Consider the following 22,244-nt stretch of genomic DNA (forward strand, 5'->3'; position numbering starts at 1 on the left):
CAGTGTCACTGGCCCTCATATGTGGGATCCGAACCGGGGCCCTCTGGCATCCCAAGCGAGTTCTTAACCATCGCGCCACTCGGCCGGCCCATGGCAGATTTATTCTTAATAGCCCCAAACAGGAAAAAGCCCTGTGTATCCACCATAGAAAAATGGATAAGTCAACTGGTATATTCATATAAGTAACTAAATATTACTCAGTGTTAGGGACTGAATCGTGCCCCCACCCCCAATTCATATATTGACGTTCTAACCCTCTATGTGACTGTATTTGTAGATAGGCCTGTAAGGAGGTAGTTAAGGTTAAGTGAGGTCATTTAAGGGAGGGGTCCTAATCCAATAAGATGGGTGTCCTTCTATGAGAAGAAAGAGACACCAGGGACATGCACACAGAGGAAAGACCATGTTGAGGACACAGTGAGAAGGGGACCATCCACAAGCCAAGGAGACAGGCCTCAGGAGAAACCAAACCTCCGAACACCTGGATCTTGGTCTTCTAGCCTCCAGAACTGAGAAATACATTTCTGTTGTTTCATCCACTCAGTCTGTGGTATTCTGTTAAGGCAGCCCTGGCAGAATAATACACTCAGCAATAAAAATAAAAAAAAAGCCACTATACATCAACACAGATGAACCTAAATAACACAGTACTGAATAAAATAAGCCTTGAACAAAGGAGCATATCCTGTACGCTTTCATTTACATGAAATTCTAGAACAGGCAAAACTAACTTTTGGGGGAAAAACCATCAGAACAGTGGCTGCCTCTGGTCAAGGAGTTTGGAATGATGATTGACTGGGCGGAGGAAGGAAAGGGCTCTGGGGTGATGGTGATGTTCTTTGTACTGTAGGGGTTTGTGTTAAGGAATTGCATGAATTTGCCAAAACTCATTGAATGGTACATTTGACATGTGTGCATTTTACTGTCTTTCAACTGCAAAAGGACAAAAAAAAGATCTTTAAATATTGAACTTCTGTTAATGATATGCATGCTGAAGTGTTTGGGGGGAATGTACTGATTTTGCAAATTACTTTGAAATCTGCCCAAAATAAGGAGTGATGGATGGATAGTGTGTCTGAACACACCATTCATAAAATTTTAGACTTTGAGGACACTGAGGGTGAGAACCTGTAGAAAGTGAGGAAACTCTTACTGGAAACTGAAGAAGAGGGGATCTTTGTTATGTAGTGTATAGTTTAGCAATACTGTCTGCAGTTTCATGAAAAGTAGAAAACGTATCTAATGCTATGGGTTATCTAGCGAAGGAGATCCAAATAGCGTTGAAGGTATCATCAATGTTTTCTTGTGGCTTATGGGGAAATGCAAAAGGAGGGGGTTCAGTTGGACTATCAAAGAAGTCAAGGGGGGGTGACCAGTTGGCTCAGTTGGTTGGAGCGTGGTGCTGATGGCACCAAGGTTCCCGGTTCGATCCCCGCGTGGGCCACTGTGAGCTGCGTCCTCCCTAGGCGAGTCAGCTATGCTGTTGTAGCATGAAAGCAATGTGTAACCAATGACCATGGCTGTTCCCCAATTAAAAAAAAAAGAAAAAAAAGTCAAGGGTATGGCTGCAAATCCATTGCTTAAGACCTCAGAAAGCACAAAGATGGTACCTCAGAATGCTATTTAGTCACATAAGAGCTCTTTAAAGAAATAAATATTAGCCTCACAGATTTTCTCAAACATGTCTCTAGGAAGCTTAAGGGGTACTGTCCCTCAGTTGTTTCAGCAGGGGCCCAAGGTAGAGAAGAGTTTACCTGGAAAAGATTTGTGGGTGTGCCAGTGGCAATGTTATGAGGCAACCCTGTGGAGAGGCTCACATGGCGAGGGACTGAGGTTTGCCAACAAAGAGGTTGAGCCCCCCAACCCCAGCCCATAATTTGACTGGCACCTGATGGGAGATGGAAAGCCAGAGGGACCAGGTTAAGCCATGCCTGTGAGATAACAGCAACTATTAAGTAAAGAATTTTTGTTTTTTATGTTTTAAGCTGCTAACTTTGGGGGTCAATTTGTTATACTACAATAGATTAATACAGAGAGGAACAGAATTGAGACACCAGCATGGAAAGGAAGAAGGTAAGTCAGAGAGTGGCTAGGACATACTCCTCTTTTCTCTTAAAATTGTCAAGAGTAATCGTTTTTTTTTTTGTTTTTGTTTTTTTAATTTTTTTACTGGGGAATCGGGCAAGGGGAACATTGTGTTTTTCCAGGACCTATCTGCTCCAAGTAAAGTTGTTGCCCTTCAATCTTAGTTGTGGAGGGCACAAGCTCAGCTCCAAGTCCAGTCACCACTTTCAATCTAGTTGCAGTGGGGAGGGTGGTGGGGGTGGCACAGCCCACCATCCCATGTGTGAGTTGAACCGGTAACCTTGTTGTTAAGAGCACACGCTCTCACCAGCTGAGCCATCCGGCTGCCCGTTTGCAGCTCAGTGGCATCTCAGCTCAGGTGCAGCTCACTGGCCCATGTGGGAATCAAACCGGCGACGCTGTTGCTCAGAGCTCGTGCTCTAACCAACTGTGCCACCCGGTGGGCCCAAGAGTAATCTTGAAGATCAAGAGTGGGAGAGATGAAATGATCAATGCTCAAACAAGGAAACAGTAAGAAAATACAACAGAAGAGAAAGGTGAGTAAGGAGGAAAGGGATAAGTACTCTTGCTGGAGATTCCTTTATGATCTAAGAGATAAACAAACAGCTAGCTTCAGAGAAAGAAGTCCAGTGTGGTCTCTGAGGGGGAGAGGATGGGTCATGGAACCACTGCTAGTCTACTGACATCATGAAGGCATCCATGGAAAGTCACGGAATCCCTCCTAAGGGATTATATTCCTTCAGGGAGCCATAATTACCAAGTCACTAGGGCTAGCTCTGAAATGACGGATGGTGAGCAGGGAAGTGGGTGACGCAATCTCTAGGAGTAAGGGAATTCATCATTTATTTTGGAAGCAATATCTGGAAAAAAAAGAGAACTGTTGGCAAATCTTTATACTCACATTATTAAGGAGGCCAAGGATGATTATTTAGATGTGAAATCGTTGCTAGAGATGATGTTGTTGCATGGGAAAAAAAAAACTTTTATAAAGTTATAAATCTGCTGCTACAAATACTGGACAGATGGGAGGTATAGAGTCAGAACGGAAATGCGAGGCCAACTATGGCACAGGAAGGAACACTATTTAACTCAACAGATGCTCTCGCCTGGTGAAATTAAAGCCTGAATGTATATGACAGCTGGCAGCATAGTGCCAGGCAGTTCCTATGCAAGCATTAAAAACAACATCAAAAAATCCCTGAAACAACAGCAAAGCGAGTAAGCTAACTAAAAAATTAAAAATGTAAATACAGCATAAAATGTTTTTTTCTTTTTTGATATAGAAAAAAAGGAATTACTATTAAACAACAAACATCCAGTCACATCTACCACGTGAGTCGAACGCTTAGCACTCTGCTAGACACTGTCATAAACACAAAAAAACCCTGGCCCCAAGATGCTTATGAACAAGCTGGAGACTCAAGCTCTATGAGTAAAGAACTAGAAGGAGATTCAAGAAAGGACAGTCTGCCTGACAGGAAGGATGTCCTCGGGGTGGTGAGATAAGGGCCAAAGGAAGCAGAGCAGCAAGAGAGAGAACGAAGAGCCCACAGTAGAGCCAGAGGGGCCGTGTGAACAGTTAGGGTGGAGGGAGAGAGACCCCAGCTCTGAATGCAAAGGTGGGGGAAACTTTCAAAGAGGGGGTTGGAGGAGGGACACTGGGTCACCAGGGTCCAAGGGACCTCTGCAGGCAGCAGCGTCAGGAAGCTGATGGCTCACAAGCTGGGATACAAAAGGCTGAGATGAAAAGAGTGGTGAGAAAACTGGAATAAGGCTATATTCACCCATTCCTTCATTTCACAGCTAATGAGTGTCAGTTCAGGGCAAGATTTTGCACGAGGTGCTGTGGAAATGCAGGTATGCTCTGTGTTCAGGGTGCTCAGAGTGGTGGGGGAGACCAGGGAGCTAGGCGGGCAACTCATAGGAGTCAGAGGGGCACAGGAGACTCCCAGAATTCTCTGGTTCGGGAAATGAGGAGAGGCTTAGAGGAAGGGGTTAGGGCACCTAGGATTTGATTTCTTCAAAGCAATTTGGTAGGAAAGAAATTAGAGAGAGAGGACGGTGGTTAAAACGGGCCATGAAATCTTACGCTTTCGCAATTTGTTTTCTTAGCAGAAAATAGTAATGGCATGTCACCAATAATGCATATGAGGACACGGTGAATCCAGTTTTCCCTAGGCGAAAGAGGAAGGACAGGTGAAAAGGGACGTGGACCAGCAGCGTCCTCAGAGCCTGGCTCTCAGCCACCCAAGTGGGCCATGACCCCGGAGCCCATCTCTCTGAGCCTCAGGTCATTTGTCAAATAGGGTTCCCTGTACTTCACAGGGCAGCCTGAGGATTATGGGAGTTGGTGCTTTGCACGGGACCTGTGGTAAGTGCTCAATAAATGGTCTTTATTATTATTGAAACTCGAGCTGCTGAAAGATAGGCGAATGCTCACAGGGATGAGGAATGTAGTTAACTTTTTCCCCTCCCATTTCTCCCTCTTTTTCCTACGGCTCTCTGCCGTTTATCTAACATGGTGGTTGTGGGAAAAGAAGAGCCATGGAGGACGGAGCTAAAAATAGGAAATTTAGCAATGCAGATGGCTGCACGAATGAAGACAGGGCAGATGCAGGCTTGGGCAAGTCTATTAATGCAAACTTCTTTCACCAATGAGTCCTGGAAACACGGGCAGGTAGCAAGAAGAGTATCAAGGGAGAAAGTAAGGAAAAAGAAAGCCAGTGGGGTATGAAGAAGAATATGTGGAGATAAGTCCTGCAGGTAGGCACTGATTAGAGGCAAAGGTCAAAGGAGGCGTGATGATGGCATGGTCAGTGGGCTAAGTGAAGGTAAAATGAAACCCCACCTTGGTGAAGTAAATTGAAAAGCTAAGACTATTAATCTGTGGGTCTTTGACAGAGTGAATTAAAGCTCATATAGGGCCTTTGAGCAAAATAATTAATGGTTGGAGAGAAAACTAAGATGATTATATATTAAATACAGAGGGTGCCAAAAAAAATGTATATACATTTTAAGAAAGGAAGAAACTGGATTAAAGTTGTAATACTCAATATGTGCTGATAACAAAAGATGAATACAAGCCATGTGTATACATGTTTTTGGCACCCCCGGTATGTATATCTTTCTGCCTTCCTCTTCCCACAAAGAAAAAATAATGAATAAAATAAAAATGATGACATCTATTTCACTATAATTAACACTTCAGTGCTTATTCTTTTTGCCAGCCATTGTTGAAAGTGCTTAACAAGCAATAGTACCCACTGCAGCTTTGTGAGGAAAATACAACTACTATCACCATTTTACCAATAAGGAGATGGAGGCAGAGTTTAACTTACCTAACGTCTTACGGCTTGTAGGTAACCATTACGCCAAACTGTTTCTCCCAATTATCCTGAACCCGGTCACAAACTTTGGGTAGCATCACGCTCTAGTGAAATGAGTTTAGGGCCACTTATAATGAGACCACACATCATTACTACAAAGTTGATAACTTTGGACTGACAGTAGATACTCCCTTAAAAATGACACATGGTTACCAATCAAGTTTAAGGAACACATAATGTGAAAAAGCTGCAAATGAATGTGAGTGAGCAGTAGAAAGGCTGAAAAGGAAATAAAAGATCATAGGTCCAGGAAACAAAGTTGATCAAATGGCCATTTATGGTACTATGAAGGCAGCAAACCCTGTGATAAGAATTCATGCAATGGACCATGATGGTGGGTAGCAGGAGGCCCTGGGAGCCTGCTGGCAGCATGGCATGGCAGTGGGATCATGCGTTCGTGTGTGTGTATGGGAATCTTCCCTATCTTTATGAAACTTGTCTCCTTTTAGGAACTGTACATAGAAGAATAAGACTGGATATTTACTGAAAACATTATACAAAAATCTAAGATACCATTATTATAAAATACATTTATATTGTAAAAAAAAAATTGGGGAAAAATAGACTTTGCTTGTTTATAATTAACGAAGCACGGCTCTTTCAAAGGCAGAGAAGGTAAAAGTTTCCTTGAAATCCCACCAGCAAATGTTAGGCACAGGGATGCCATAGTGGGTACCAGATACAAGAGGCTGATTGCAGAAGCCAACAGTGTGACTCTCCCACAATGACTGTCACCTGTTTGGTTTTCTTTGGCAGGGCAGGAACCGGAGCCGTCTCCTGCTGCTTCATTTCTGTGTCTCCTCCTCCTTCATCACCTGATGTTTCTAGAAAATATAAAGTTTAAAAATTAGAAAAGTCTCTCCCTCTCCCACCACCTCACCTTTGCTACCATCGCTAGTACAGGCTTGGTACCACCTTTCTAGAAGGTTCTATCCCTTGACTTAGTAATTCTATCTATAGGAAGCTGAATTTAAGGAAATGATCCAAAATGAAGATTTCAGTACCAACATGGCAGTCTTATCTATAAAGCTGCAAAACTGAAGATTATCCAGATGCCTAACATTTGAGGATGTTCAATTATGGAACATTCATACTGATTTCACAGATACTAAATTCCTCATTTTTAGATAAGAAAGCTGCTGTTTAGTGAGGTGAAGTATTTCGCCCCAGGTCACACACTTAGGAGCCCAGATTTATTTGAGTACAAAGTCTTTCCCACGAGTGATACTGCCTGTACTGAGAACTAGCACTCTTGACACTGGGTGCTGACCCCAGAGGGAATGTGAAGAGATTGTGACAAAAGGATTATAGGTCATGAGAAATTCTTACTTTGAATTATTAAATTCTTTCAACCATGGAAAAGATAAATTCTTACTCCAAGAATCAGGAAAAATAAATGTTTTAACAGTTTTCCTGTATATAAAGCTCTCTTGAAGAAACATGGCAACCATGATTTTCCTACTTTCCACAAAGCCATACTGCCTTCCAGATTACAGTGGTTTCTCTCTGTAAATATATTTTTGAATCTTTGAAAGGCTCTACTCATTCCCTTTGAGTTTCTCTATATATCTCAAAGTCAGCTCAAAATATGAATTTGTGAGCAACCTTGGTCAGAATTCATATTTACTTCCAAATTAACCCATTTTGTAGTCCTGTTGGCATACTGTGATGATTACTTTTATGTGTCAACTTGATTGGCGCACAGGGTGCCCATATATTTGGTCAAATATTATTCTGGTTGTTTCTGTGAGAGTGTTTTTGAATGAAATTAACATTTGTATGGGTAGAATGAATAAACAGATTTCCTACCACCCCCTACAGTGGGTGGGTCTCATCCAATCAGATGAAGGCCTGAATAGGTTGACCCTCCTCTGAGGAAGAGAATTTTTCCTGCCTTTGGATTTGAATAGAAACATTGGCTCTTCCTGGGTCTGGAGCCTGCCAGCCCTCAGACTGGAACTATACCATCAGCTCCTTTGGTCTTCAGGCCTTCTGACTAGGATTGGAACTAAACAATTGGCTCTTCTGGGTCTCTAGCTTGCCAGTTCACCTTGCAGATCTTGGGGCTTGCCAACGTCCATTACTTATTTTCTTTCTATCTATCTATCTATCTATCTATCTATCTATCTATCTATCTATCATCTATATCTATATCTATATCTAAATATATACAGGTATAGACAGATATATAAATATTTATTTCCTATTAGTTCTGTTTTTTTCTGGAGAATCCTGATTAATACACACACTTTCAACTGTATAGCATGAAAAAAAGGACTCTGCCTAATGAAGTAGTAGTGGGTAGGGGATTAACAAAGATTTTTAAATTAGCAATTAAGTTTGCATTAAAAGTGTTTCGAGAGCTCCTCCTGGGAAGATATTAGTAGTCATATTTTCCCCATTTCCTTCTGCTAAGTACAGCTAAAAATCCTGGCTTTTATATATAAAACAAACATAGAAAGTCTCTGAAAGGTGGAGAGAAGAAGGCAGACTAGCTAGGAACTTAGGGGCCCAGCAAACAATACAGCGGTGAGGTCCCTGGGTTTTCTTTTTGCCTCGTTATCTCAGACTTAGAGCTTAAGATGAAGCAACTTGAAAATGCCAATTTGGGAGCAGACAAAAAAGGCCCCCCAATTATTCTAAAACTTATGTAGAATGGCACAGGAACTAGAATAGTTAAAACAATTATGAAAAAGAATAACCAAGTTGGAGAAATTAGTTTATGCAATTTCAAGACATTATATATAGCCAGGTAATCAAGACTGTGTGGTATCAGCATAGGGATAGACATGTAGATGAATAGAATACAGACCCAGAAAGGGACCCACACAAATACACCCAACTGATGTTTGCCAAATATGCAAAAGCAATTCAATGAAGAAAAGATAACCCTTTCAACAAATGTGAAAAAAATCCATAGGCAAAAAAATTAACCCCTACCTAAGTTTCATGCCTTATACACAAATTAACTCGAAATGGATCACAAGCTTAAATGTAAAATTTAAAGCTATAAAACCTTTAGGGAAAAACTTTAGGATCTCGAGTTAGGCAAAGAGTATACCAAAAGTACAATCAATAAGGAATAATTAATAAGTTGGACTTAATCAAAATTGGTTCTGTCAAATCTTTTGAAAATTTTGCTTTGCAAAGACCCTGTTAAGAGGATGAAAAAACAAGATACAGAGTGGGAGAAATATTTCCAAACCATGTAGCAAACAAAGGACAGACTAGTATCTAGACAACATAAAGAATTCTCAAAATTCAGCACTAAAAAATCAAACAATGGAATTAGGAAGTGGCAAGAGATAAGAACGGATGGATATTTCACTGAAGAGGATATGCTATGGTAAATAAGTACATCAACATATGTTCCACATCATGAATCACTAGAAAAATGCAAATGCAAACTGTGAGATATCACTATAAACCTATCAATGGCTAACGTTAAAAAATAGCACCAACACCAAATGCTGGTAAGGATGCAGAGAAACTGGATCACGCTTACACTGCAGTGGAAAGCAAAATGGTGCTGCCACTTCCATTCTACAAATGGGAAATAGTTTGGCAGTTTCATAAAAAGACAAAACATGCAACTCCTACATAACACAGCAGTTGCACTCCTGACTACTTATCCCAGAGAAATGAAAACTTATGTTTATACAACAAGCTGTATACAAATGTTTATGGCAGCTTTATTTATTATTTATAATAGCCCAAAATGTTTCCACAACCCAGATGTTCTTCAAGGGGTAAATGGTTAAGCAAACTGTGCACTCTCCATACCATGGAATACCAATAAGTAATAAAAAGGAATGAACTATTGATACACACAACCTAGATTAATCTCCAGAGAATAATTTAATGCTAAGTGAAAAAAGCCAATCCCTAAAGGTTATACATTGTGAAATTCCTTTTATATAACATTTGTGAAACGACAAAATTATAGACAGGGAGAACAGAATAGTGGTTGCAAACAGTTCAGGAGGGGGTGGGGTTGGGAAGGAAGTGCAAACAAGAGAGCAACAAGAAAGATTCTTGTGGGCCAGCTGAGTGGTTCGTTGGTTAAGAGTTGGCCAGCTCTGAGCAGTAGGGCCACCGGTTTGGATCCCACATGAGGGCCAGTGACCCTGCATCCTCTACAGCTAAGATGGTGACCTGGAGCTGGGCTGCTGTGAGTTGCTGGCAATGGTGTAGGCTGCAGTGGGGTTGCAGTGAGCTGCCGTAAGCTACCGTGAGTGGCTGGCAGCCAGTGTGAGCGGCTGGCAGCCGACATGAGTTGCCGTGAGCCGCCATGAGTGGCCGTCCAATGGCCGGTGACCCATCTGCTTCAGCTGGGAAGAGCGCAATGATCACAATACCAACGTGGGCCAGTGTAGCGACGTCCTCCACAACTAGACTGAAGAACAAAAGGACAGCAACTTGTTTGTTCCCCTGTTCCCCTCTCCTGATTCCCCAACGCTGTTCCCTCCTCCAATTCCCCAATAAAATCTTTAAAAACAAAACAAAACATTCTGTTCTCTTCTTCAGGAAGCCCAAAATTAGTATGCCGGAAAAGCCAACAGGTGTGTGGCTGGCTATGAACCAGATGAGAGCATCCTCCTGCTGCTGGGGCACGCCAGTCACTGCAGTCCTGACTCAGAGAGCTAGGAGGCAGCTGCGTTCAGAGAACCACTGTCAAGCCAGGGAGGCCCCATTGGAGTCTTAAAAAAAAAGAGAGGGGGGGGGGAAAGAAAGGCCAAGGTCTAGGGTGGCCAGATAAAATACATCATGCCTCGTTAAATTTGAATCTTATATAAACACCGAATAATTTCTTAGTATAGATAAGTCCCAAGTATTGCCTGGGGGATATCTAAATTATTCACTGTTTATGTGAAATTCAAATTTAATGGGTTGTTGTGTATTTTTATTGGCTAACTCTGGCAACCCTACCTGGGGAATATTCTTCCCCTGAAAACGCTACCTTTAGTCCTGTGAAATTTCTTATACTGGCTTCTATTCACGGGGCCCCCTTTTTCTTAACATCCTCCAACTTTTCTTTATCTGGGATCCTTCAGGTAAGCCTTTGCTAGGACAACACAGCCCTCGTCTCTTCCTCTCGTCTGTACTTGTACACTTACTGCACCTTGTAAATCAGCACGTAATTTTATCCTTTCTCACAGTGCATGCTGGTGTGGCATAAATGTTAGGCTTTCTCTCCATCTCAACTGTAAACAGTTTGAGGGGACCCATGAGTGCCTCAAGTACCTGCCCCAGTGTTGATTAAAAGTAAAAAGTACTCCCCCGCACCTATTGCTTCATTTCATTTATATTATAAAATACATATTCTCTGTGTACAACATTAAACCCCTTACAAAAATCTTCTCTCCTTTCATTAGCTTTAAAAATAAGATAAAAAAGATGAAACACAAACAAATAACTGTCAGGATCAAAACCATAAATATTTAAAAATCAAACAATACTCTTTTTAAAAAAAAATTCTGAATTCTGCATTCCTCCACTGTCCAGAATCTGATAACTGAAGAGTATAGTCTGTGTTTAAGCAATCTAGTTGAAAATAACATATCTTTAAAAGTATGTGACTCTTACGCAATAAAAATCCACGAGAAATATTTAAAATACCTTGTTAATCAAATGCTCTAAATCAGGGTGGCTTCTTGTTCCAAAAAATTATTCCATCTGAAACCTTTTAACCTATAAAATGAGATCATCTCATAGCACTATAAGTTGAGTATATTAGTTGTTTCTTTAGTCTGTGATGTTTTTGGTTCCCAAAGAGGAAGCTGTTTTTCTGAAATAAGGATGTTAGCTCTGTGATTTCCATTAAGAGAATACTGAAAGAAAAGTTTGGAGACCCAGGCTGGGTCCAGCACTCAGGCTCCTCTAGAATTGCTGGCCTTTGAGGAGGTTTAGCCAGGCCTGTGCCACTTACTCTCAGTGGCTCATTCAGGCCATGGAGTGGAGCCACCAAGATGGCGCTGCCATCTCCAAATCCCTGAGAGTCTCTAAAACACAGAAACAAACAAACAAAAACAAAAAATGCCACCAGATGGGTTTGGTTGAATTCTTCCAAAAGAGGAGTCCAGTACATTGTCCTTTTTAAGTATATGGCAAAAAGAGCAAGCTAAAATAAAAGGTGTTCTCTTTCCCTCGATCCCTGCCTTTGTCCTCTTTAGGAGAAATATCAGAGGTCCCATTTCCCAGCGATTTCCTTAATCCTCCAACTACTTCCTTGCCTGGACCCTTTCTAGGCTCTGGGAGGGACCCTGGCATTGGATTATACACTCAAATTTTCTTTAAAAATTTGCAAAAGGAAGGTACTTGAACCACAATATGCGTATATTGAAACCACTTTCTATTTCCAGTAAGAATTCTCCTGTCACATATCCCCTAGTGAGTGGTGTTGGAGTGGGAGTGAGCATTTTGGGGATCCAGTGAGAGGAAGCTGGTTGAACATACATTTTATTTGAATGTAATGGGATATGATGTGGTTCACAACCATATAGCCTACAGTTAAGTTATTGCTAGCTGTCCTAATGTAGGAATGCTTCCAGGAAAACTACCACCCTGTGCTAACCAGACACCCTGACACAAAGCGAGTGGGGCCAGATGTTGTAGATGATGACACCAATGTGCCTGGAGCACCCAGCCCTGGAACTCTGCGGGACGTGGAGAAGCCGGATTTGGGAAATATAAAACCAGAAACCAGTCAGTAGAAAATTCTTCCAAACATCAAAAACGTAAAACTGTAAGCAGAGAATTAGATTCCCATTTTTGCTTATTCAAAAATGGAAGGTCTCTCCTCCAGAAATACTGTAGATGGTGCATTTACATAGTTTTAAATAAATCATATTTTAAAATTTCTGATTGGAGGGGGTGAGTAAAATAAAAATTTTCAGAATTCCTGTGTTTGTAGCAGGACTGTTGTGATTTCTTATTTAAAATAACTTCTTTCATACCTAGGTTTGTATCAGTAATTTTGTATTCTTTTACTGAGACGGCCCCCCAAATTGTATAAGCTTCACGAAAACCTAGATCTGCCCTGGCTAGCAACCTGCTAAACTCCTATTAGTTCTCAGAGTGTCTCAACAAAACAAGCTACTGAAACAACATGGACACGTTTCAAAAGCATAATGCTCAGCAAACGAAGACAGATTCAAGAGGCAACACAATGTGTGATTCCGTTTCTCTAACGCTCTGGAAAAGGCAAAACTATAGGGACAAAAAACAGATCAGTAGTTACCGAGCACTGGAGATGGGAGACCTCTGGGGCGGGTGAGGGCATGTTCTCTCACTGGTGGTGGTTGCACAACTGTATGCAACCAACTGTATGCAATCAACATTTACAGAACGGCACACTAAAAAGGGTTAATTTTAATATATGTAAGCTACTCCTCAATAATACTGACTTAAAAAACAATAATAGTAGAAGCTAACTTTCATAAACAATTTGTAGCACTTGCCCAATGTAACACAACCGATGATCGACAGAGGTGGGACTGGAATCCCAGATACTCTAATACTAGAGTCCAAATCTTAATCCCCATAGTGCCCTGCATGAAAACATGCCCCTTACAGCTTAATGCCTTTCCTTTTACTTCCTTTGCTAGGAGGTTTTTTTTTCTTTATATCATGAATATATGTTAAATTTAACGCAATGCTTTTTGTTTTTGCATCTGTTGAGATGATCATATGGATTTTTTTCTATAATCTGTTAATGTGGTGAATTGTAAAAACTGGTGGTTATTCCCTAGAACAAATCCCAATTGGTCATGACATACTTCTTTTTAAATACTGTTTTGTTTTGGGGTTATCATTTTAGTTAGACTTTTTTTCATCAATGTTCAAAAGTCAGATTGACATAATTTTCCTTTCTAGGACCATTCTTTGTCTAGTTTAGGTCTTGAGGTTATATTAGCTTCATAAAAGAATTAGGAAATGTCACCTTGTTTTTTCCTCTGAAATAGTTTATATGGTTGAGATTGTGTGTTTCTTGATACTTGGTAAAATCTGTCAGTAAAACAAGCAGAGAGTAGTATATATATATTTTTTTTTGGGGGGGTATTTTTTAAACAAATGCTTCAATTTCTAATGGTAATATGATAATTCAGGTTTTTCTATTTATTTTTAACTCAGTTTTGGTAAGTGATATTTTTCTAGGTAATTGGCTGTCTTCTCTAATTTTTCAAATTCATTGGAGAGTGTTGATCATTATATGTAGCTATGTCCCCTTTTTCTTTTCTCCCATTTCTTTTTATTTGTATCTTCTTTTTTATTGCTTAAGCTTGGACAGGTTTTTCTTTTAAATAAAAAAAAATCCAGGTTATGTGTTTATAGATACTTTGTGTTGCTTCTTTGATTTCCATTACACTAATTACTGTTTTTTATTTTTTTTAGGTTAATTCTATCGATTTTCTAATTTATGTAGTTAGATATTTAGCCTACTAAGTTTTCCTTTTTCTGATGTAATAAGCATTAAGGCTATACATTCACTCTAAATATAACTTAAGCTGAAGACCCTACCTTTTAATACCATAGTTTTAATACTATAGCATTTTTACTACCATTTAATTCTAAATATTTTTAAAGTTTCCATAATGATTTTTCTTTGACCAGTTAGTTATTTAGAAGCATTTTTGTTTTTTTTTTTAATTCCCAAATAGATTTTTTTTTAAATTCTCTTTTTATTTGTATTGTGGTTAGAAAAATGGTCGGCCTGCATACCAATTCTTTGATATTTGTTAAGACTTGCTTTATTTTCTAGCACAGGGATCAGCAAACATTTTAGGTAAAGGTCTGTATAGTAAACAGGTGTAGGGTTTGCAGAGCAATAAGGTCTATCAGTAACTACTCAACTCTGATGCGCAAAAAAGCAGCCCAGACACAATGCAAATGAATGGGCGTGGTTTATGTTCTGCTAAACTTTATTTACAGAAACACATCCTGGCTGGAACTGGTCAATGGGCCAAAGTTTCCCAGTCCCTGACCCAGTATATAATCAATTTTTAAAAATGTTACAAAGTTTTTCTGAATGGAATGTATAGTTTCTAATTGTTAGGTGCAGTGTTCTATATATGAACTATACATAGGTTAACTTAATTATGTTTTTCAAAAGTTATGTTTATGAATTTTTATGCTTGATCTATCAATTACTGACACATATAGTAATATCTCCTACTCTTATTTGTAATTTATCCATGTTTTCTAGTAAATCTATCAATTTTTATTTATACATCTCATAAGTATATTAGGTGTGTGCAAGCTAAGAATTGTGACAACTTCCTGTTGGTTGAATTGTTCCTTTTATCATCATGTTGTGACCCAGTTTTTCAAAATCCTTCATGTTTCATTTAGTTCAATTTCACTTATCGGGGGGTGGGGTGGTCTATATTTCTAGAGGTGATCAGCTGTTCTCTGAGAAATCTAACTGCACACTGAAAACTAATGCTGGAGACAGAGCTGTACTTCAACAGTCTGAAGTGTTTTGCTAAAATTACTCATCCCTAGGAGCCAGAATGTTTTATTTGGCCAGGAGAGGCAGGGCTGGGAACTACTCTTCAAGAACCACGTTCCCAGCTCATTAAGGGACTCCCAGCAGCATCACTGTGAAAGAACACAATTCCCACATCCAAAGAACAGGACCCTGTGAAGTATGAACTCAGTGAAGGTCCTGAGGCCAAGCCAGCAAAACAGAACAAAGGGCAGAGGAGGGTAGAGAGGGGAGAAGAGGTGAGAGGAGCAGAGGGGAGGAACATGCAGAGAAAGGTGCAGCCAATGAAAGCAGCAGCTCTCAATTCTGAGTGCACTTATGCTAACTATAGTCATGCTTCATCCTTTACTGCTTCTGCACACTTTTCAAAATAATCACTACAGCTATGCTATGCCATGACCAAAAAACTAGGGCTTATAATCAATTAGGCCACGGCAAAAAGGACTGTACTGTTCCTAAGTGTATCTCATTTACTGGAACTTTTCAGAACGCCACCTCTCCCTTTCTCCTTGTCATCTCTGCTTTCCTATCAAAATCTTACTCCTTCCTCTAAAATTCAACTCAAGTTTCACCTCCTCTGTAAAGACCTTCCAAAAGTAGAAGCAAGGCCATCTTAGGGCTTACGATCTAGCAAGTAGTCGCAATATTCAGTGAGAAAGGAAAATATGGAGAAAAGGAGACCAGATCTAGTGTGCAAATTCAGTGATAGATGGCAGCAGAAGCAAAAAACCCAAGGCCAAGCCTGTGGTGCCCAATCCAGGGCATCTGGTTGCTTTGAGGGCGCTGCTCAGAGACGCGTGGGCAGGTTCTGTAGTCAGTGTCCTGGCTTTTTCTGGCCATGCGGTCCCAGGCCTAGGTGAGGAGATACTGGACCACTCCGAGTCTTCCAAAAGGCATGGTGGTTCATCAGGCTTTCTGCTGGCGTGGTGCACACGTTTCCAGTTTTGTTGTTTTTCCTAGCTATGATCTTTATCTTCTGGCTTCTGTACTCCCATATCCGGCAAGAAACTGGGCATGATCTACCGTTTCCATTTCTCAGCCTCCTTAAGATGTCTTCTCCCTCTCTCCAAAAGATTTGACAGAACCAATGCTTCTGAATGTGTACGTTCCTGTGAGTTGCTTCTATCAGAAGTTTTGTCACCATTCTGACCTGGAATGGGGAGTGAGGGGGGACCCCCTTTCCCCTTTAATTTTGCCATTTTTAGTGGCAACTGCTACATCCTGGTCTACCTTCCAATAGGTATTCCTATTTTCATAGCTGAAGATATCCCCAGCAGCCAACCCAGATTTTGCTCAGAAAATATGCTGCCAGTTCCCTCAGAAAATGAAGCTAGAAAATTTGGAATAAGATGGCAAAGCTTATAACTGGGGTTGCTTTATGGCTACTGAAACTCTGAAAGAAGGTAAAGTACTCAGACCAATAAGATCATCTCAAAAATACATGACGGAAGAGAAACGCTTCACCTCCTTGCTGTGGGGAGCTTACATGTTACAAGATTTGTGTGATGTCAGTTACATGTCAGCAGAACTAAATCTTGAAGGTTATTTTTCATGATTTTGACTGTTCAGGGTTGGTAATGCTTTCTTTACTAATTTAAAAAATGCACCAACCCAGCATCCTCAGGCACCAGCAGCCCACACCAGGGCAAACACCTGGAGCCACAGGAGTCTGATTTCTTATGCAACAGTGGCGGTGGAGGGCCCTTAATGCCAAGTATCAGGGTGCTAGAGGACCTGTCTTATCTTTAAGTTACAAAACTGCAGTGGAGATCGCGCAGATATCAGAAGACAGCTCTGCAAGCAGAACAGTTACCTGCCTGCTGTCCATTCTCAATAAGGCGTTTTTTTTTTTCTTTCAGCCTATTTTATTTTTAGCTTAAGAAAGAAAATTAGATAAGTGGGTTTTGGCAACAGGACCTCAATTTTAATCTAGAGTGTCAGAGCTCCACCCTGCTTCCTTTCTAGTTTGTTTTAAATGTTGGAATATTTACATACAGTGGTCCTCCCTCATCCATGATTTCAGCTTCCATGGTTTCAGTTACACGGGGTTAGCCGTGGTCTGAAAATATTAAATGGAAAATCCCAGAAATAAGCAATTCCTAAGTTTTAGATTGTGCACCATTCTGAGTAGTGTGATGGCATCTTACTCTGCCCTGGCTGGTACGTATATCGTCCCTTTGTCCAGTGTATCCACGCTGTCTACTCTACCCACCCATTAGTCACTTAATGGCCATCTTGGTTATCAGACCCACTGTTGGGTATTGGTGCTTGTGTTCAAGTCAACCTTATTTTTCTTAATTACGGTCCCAAAGTACAAAAGTAGTGATGCTGGCAATTTGGATGCCAAAGAGAAGGCTTAAAGTGCTTCCTTTAAGTAAAAAGCTATGTATGTAGAGGAAAAAACAGTATATATAGGGTTCGGTACTATCTGAGGTGTCAGGCATCCACAGCAGGTCTTGGGATGTATCCTCTTTGGATAAGGGGGGGGGATGTCTACTATATTTGAGGGCAGTTTTCCAACTATGAGTAATTTCAATTTAACCTGTCTGGTCAACCTTTGCAGTTGGATTTCAATGAATAGAGAGCCAAGAATGCTGGCAGTGGCATTTTAGGTTTTGATAGAATTGTTGTGTTTATTGGATGAGCACACCCTTGCTATAAAGATGGGTACTATTATTATAATCTCTGTCTTACAGAGGTAGAAACTGAGGCACTCGCCCAAAGTGAATAAGAGTGAGCACCAGGATTTGGATCTAGGCCAGGGGTCAGCAAACTATGGCTCACGAGCCACATGCGGATCTTTGGGTATGTACATGTGGCTCTGAAGTAAAACTGAAAATGAAACTATCATAGTTTCATTTACAAATTTTTTAGAGGATATTATTCACATAACAGTGATTTCATTTGTTTTATGGCTCTCAAATAATTTTTACACTTTTTTTTTCTTTTTAGCTGAGCCACCCTGCCACCTTTTGGCAGCTCAGTGGCAGCTCAGCTCGGGCTGGGCATCGAACCGCTGTTGCTCAGAGCTCACACTCTTGAGCGAGCTCTTAACCAACTGAGCCACTCGGCCGGCCCCTCAAATAATTTTTAAATTGTTATGAGGGGCAGGATTGGCTCTTCCGTCTCAAAAATTTGCTGACCCCTGATCTAGGCAGTCTCGATTCGGAGTCTGCTCTTAACCGCTACACAATGTTGCCCCTGTAACTTGGAAAAAGCAAACTTCGTAGCTCTCTGGTGGTACTGGTCTCCAAGCAGGGAACTGGGATCCAGGGAGCTTTGTGGGAAGAGCCCAGTGTAACACAATGTATGTTGGTATGTTTAAATAACACACATCTGACTGGGGCAGAAGCTCCTGCAGGTGCTAAGCAGCTCCCCCTCCTCTAATACAAACAAACAAACAAAAAAACAAACCCACCCAATGAGCCCAAACATGTGTTAGTACTCTCCCCCACAAGCCCGCCTTGGCCTATATTTAGCTGGGGAGAAAATACATCCTGGTTTGCCTAGGCTAGTCCTGGCTTGTGCCTGTCATTCCCACATCCCATCTGGTTCAACATCTGCCTTATTGCAGGGATTCTTTAATATATTAATATGCATTACTACTCCCCAAGTGTAGGAATGGAAATGAGGTCATCCTCCAGCTTATTTGACCCCTGACCTCCGCTCTGTGCAGCACCACAGTTAACAGCTCCCAGAATAGTACTCTGTACACACATTCTGGGAAGGGCAAGCATCGAGGAGTGATGAAGGAGGTCCTAGAAGGCTTAGATTCTAGTTCCAACTTTTGTGATCTTGGGCAAATCACTTACTTTTGGCCACAGTTTTCCGATTTGTGGATTGATGAAGTCATGCTGCTGTGATTTATGATTCTCTTCTGGTTTAGGCCAATTTCTATTAAGAATGCTGTATACCCTGAACAAGTCAGAATTTCCAGAGTGAGGCTGAAGTACAGAGACAATTAAAAAAATACATATAGGTGAACACGGCCCGTTACACGGGTATGCGAGTTACTTCATGTCCTCTGAACAGAAATTTCATACGGAAAAAGCCTACGAGGCTGCAGTCAGGACTGCTGTCCATTCACCCTTGCTATAAAGTGTGATCCCAAGGAAGAGAAATAATGTTATGATGGAAAAACACATTGTTTCTGTTAAGACTGCCTAATGGCCTTCTCAGAGACTTCAACTACCTATTAGATTACTGAATGTAGGCCCTTAATGTACATCTTGTGAACTGTTAAAAGTGGGTGTAATGCGCACATGCCCTGCTTCAGAATGCTTAGCTTTCTTACCCAGCTTTTCAATGGAAAAAGCCAGATCTTAACTGCCTTTTTGTGTGGCTTAGGACAAGGTACTATATCATATCATTCTTAAAAGTTTCCTCCAGGTAAACTAGGCTTAAGGATATTTCAACTACATGGGAAATATACAGAGAAGGATTTGTGTTTGGGATAATCTTCAAGGGCCTAAATTCAGGTCTTACATGATGGTGTGAGATAAAGTTGAGCTGTAACAGTTTAATGGGGTAAATAAATACTTGTCAATACTTGTATTGACTTGTCAATACTATACTACTAATTTGCTGGGATCATCGTTAAAAAAATTTTTTTTTACCCTTTTCCCTGATATAAAGGTAATACATACTAATTGTAAAGACTGGAGAAAATAAAGAAAACTAGAAGGAAACATAAAAATGTGGTACTACTAAAAAAAGATGGTCCCACTATAACAAGAGATCTACTATTATAATTTTGGGACATCTGACAATAATGTCGATCCTCAAGTTTTTGACACTCTCTCCTTCTTTGTTTTCTGGCACACTGCAGCTTGGTTCTCAACTCATCACTTCATGCACTCTCTTCTCTTACCTATCCCTTAAAATGCTGGCATTCTCCAACGAGTCCTCCATGACACTACTCTTTGGTGACCATACACTTTCTTGATGTTCCTTATTCTAAGCCAGCAGTTGGCAAATTTTTTTATTAGAGGACCAAGTAGTTTATATTCTAAGCTTGTGGGCCATATGATCACTACCCATTGAATCAGGAAAGCATCCTATGAAAATATGTAAATGAGTGGGCATGGTTATGAAAATATGTAAATGTTTTACATAATAAAACGTTTAACGTTTTATTAAACGTTATATACAAAACAGGTAGCCAGCCCATGGGGCATAGTTTGCCACCTCCTCCCTTAGGAAATTGTTACAGCTCAGCTATCTCTTGATTGGGCCACTCAGTATACTGCATCTGTCTTTACTAGTGGACTGTAGGCTATTTGAGAGCAGGTATCCTTTCATCCTTGTATGCTCTGCCTATAGCATAGAATCTGGCAGATACAGTCAATCAACATTAGCTGCAGCCCTGAATGAGATGCCCATATATTTTCAATCTTAACAATTAAAAACTTTGTTGTGCTATAAGGAAGAAGGCATTTCTTCCATGTGAACCCTTCAGTAACTACCAAAACAAACTACCTCATGGTCTGTGTAACACACTGAAACATCGAGTAGAATTAATCTTTCTTTCCCAAATGTGAGAGGGAAATTTAGGTCCAGGAAATTCACAATTTCAAGGACCAAGTAATATTGCAGACATCAAAATAGAGCTGTCCAGCGTGATCTATAAAACAGGACACACTTTATAGGAACTGAGAAACAGCTGTTTCCCCATTTCTTTTTTAAAAGGGGAAATAGGCTATAGGGCTCAGGGGTATATGCTAAGCATATGGAGAAAATTTATTTGCTTAAAGAAACGTGACATGGAGTTGACAAAGGGCTCACTTAGTAACAGATAATGTCCTGGTGGGTGAAATTAAGAGGATAAGAAGGATATATATACAGAGTAATTTCAGCATTGTGATTAATGAAAAAGGAAACACCAATAAACACTGAAGGGAAACAAAGAAAAGTCAAGTCGAAGCTGAAAAGAATTGAATATGCTCTAGGGGAGGCACTAACTACAAGAACCAAGTAGCACTTGCAATAATAATGCATTTATTAAAATCAATTTTTGATAAAGGTGACACTGACTTAGGAGAAAATATGGAAACTAAAACCTCATTCAAAAGTAACAGTGTGAATATTGAATTTCTCTAAATACAGTATAAAGGGTACTTATAGAGCTTAGAATGCCTGGGAAATATATTAAAGACTCTGGGGTAGAATTTTAGATTTCTGGAATATACTTAGAAATAGGTAATAGACAAAAAGCACGTTAAAATTTTTCCTGTTAATTTCCATGTTCAAACTTAACGCAGCAGTAATATTTTTAGTATAATTAAGCATTTGATGAGCTCCTTTTATGGGGAGATTACTCGTTTTGTGTGACTCAACATATTCTCTCAAGTGGCAATTACCAGATAGCACTCTTTAGAATTTCTGAAAATCACATAAAATCACTACTGCTGAGAAAAAAAGAGACCCATGATTTTCTTAAAAAGAATAAAGTTAATGTTAGTTCTCTGTAGCTTTTTACTTCCCCTTCCCTCCTAAGAATTATGAAAGGATTCCTTAGGTGGCCATACAGACATTAATTCATTCATCCTTCAAATATTTAATGAGTACTTATGTCCCAGGTAGTGTGCTAAGCACAGAGGAGGCAAGATACATAAGATGTGGTCCTTACTCGAAGAAGCTGACAAGTGCGAACAGCAGACATGTCTAAGCAACTAAAATGCAATGTGAGGCTACAGTGATGGAGAACAAATATGCAGTGGCGGGGGACTTGGGGTGGGGGAGGGTGGACAATAAAGAGATAGCATCAGGGAGTTTTCTAAGGCAACACACTGTCTGCATAGCACGGATTGTGGCCATGGTCACAGAAATCTACACGTGTGGTAAAATTCACAGACCTGCATGTCAAAAAAAACTCCAAAACTTATGGCCGTGGTCACAGAAATCTACACATGTGGTAAAATTCACAGACCTGTATGTCAAAAAAAACTCCAAAACTTAATATGATAATTTAAAATTTAAAATACAACGTGATAGATGCCTATCAACAGGAGTGCAGGTAAATGAGCTATGGTGTATTCACACAATGGAATACTCCTGCGTGATAAAGGAATGGACTGGCGAGAAACGCAGCATCATGGAGGAGCCTCAAAAGCATTGCTGATGGCAAACGCAGGATAAAAAGAAGTACATCTTGGGCTGGCCAGCGGCGCGATGGTTAAGAACTGGCTTGGGACGACAGAGGGCCCCGGTTCGGATCCCACATATGAGGGCCAGTGACACTGCCCTCCACAGCTAAGATGCTGAACAACAGCTCAACCTGGAGCTGG

General features: G+C 40.5%; 1 protein-coding gene across 4 annotated transcripts in view; it reads right to left on the bottom strand.

The window, feature by feature from the left end:
- The window catches only part of CMSS1 (cms1 ribosomal small subunit homolog), a 345,852-nt gene that overhangs the window by 29,919 nt on the left and 293,689 nt on the right, over positions 1-22,244 (bottom strand). For all 4 annotated transcript variants that reach the window (XM_019648351.1, XM_019648352.1, XM_019648353.1 and 1 more), the window contains exon 2: positions 6,207-6,295. In XM_019648351.1, coding sequence (XP_019503896.1) covers positions 6,207-6,295 — 89 coding nt within the window. The remainder of the gene's footprint in view (positions 1-6,206; positions 6,296-22,244) is intronic.

This window comes from Hipposideros armiger, unplaced genomic scaffold, assembly GCF_001890085.2.
Source record: "Hipposideros armiger isolate ML-2016 unplaced genomic scaffold, ASM189008v1 scaffold_125, whole genome shotgun sequence".
NCBI classification, from domain to species: domain Eukaryota; kingdom Metazoa; phylum Chordata; class Mammalia; order Chiroptera; family Hipposideridae; genus Hipposideros; species Hipposideros armiger.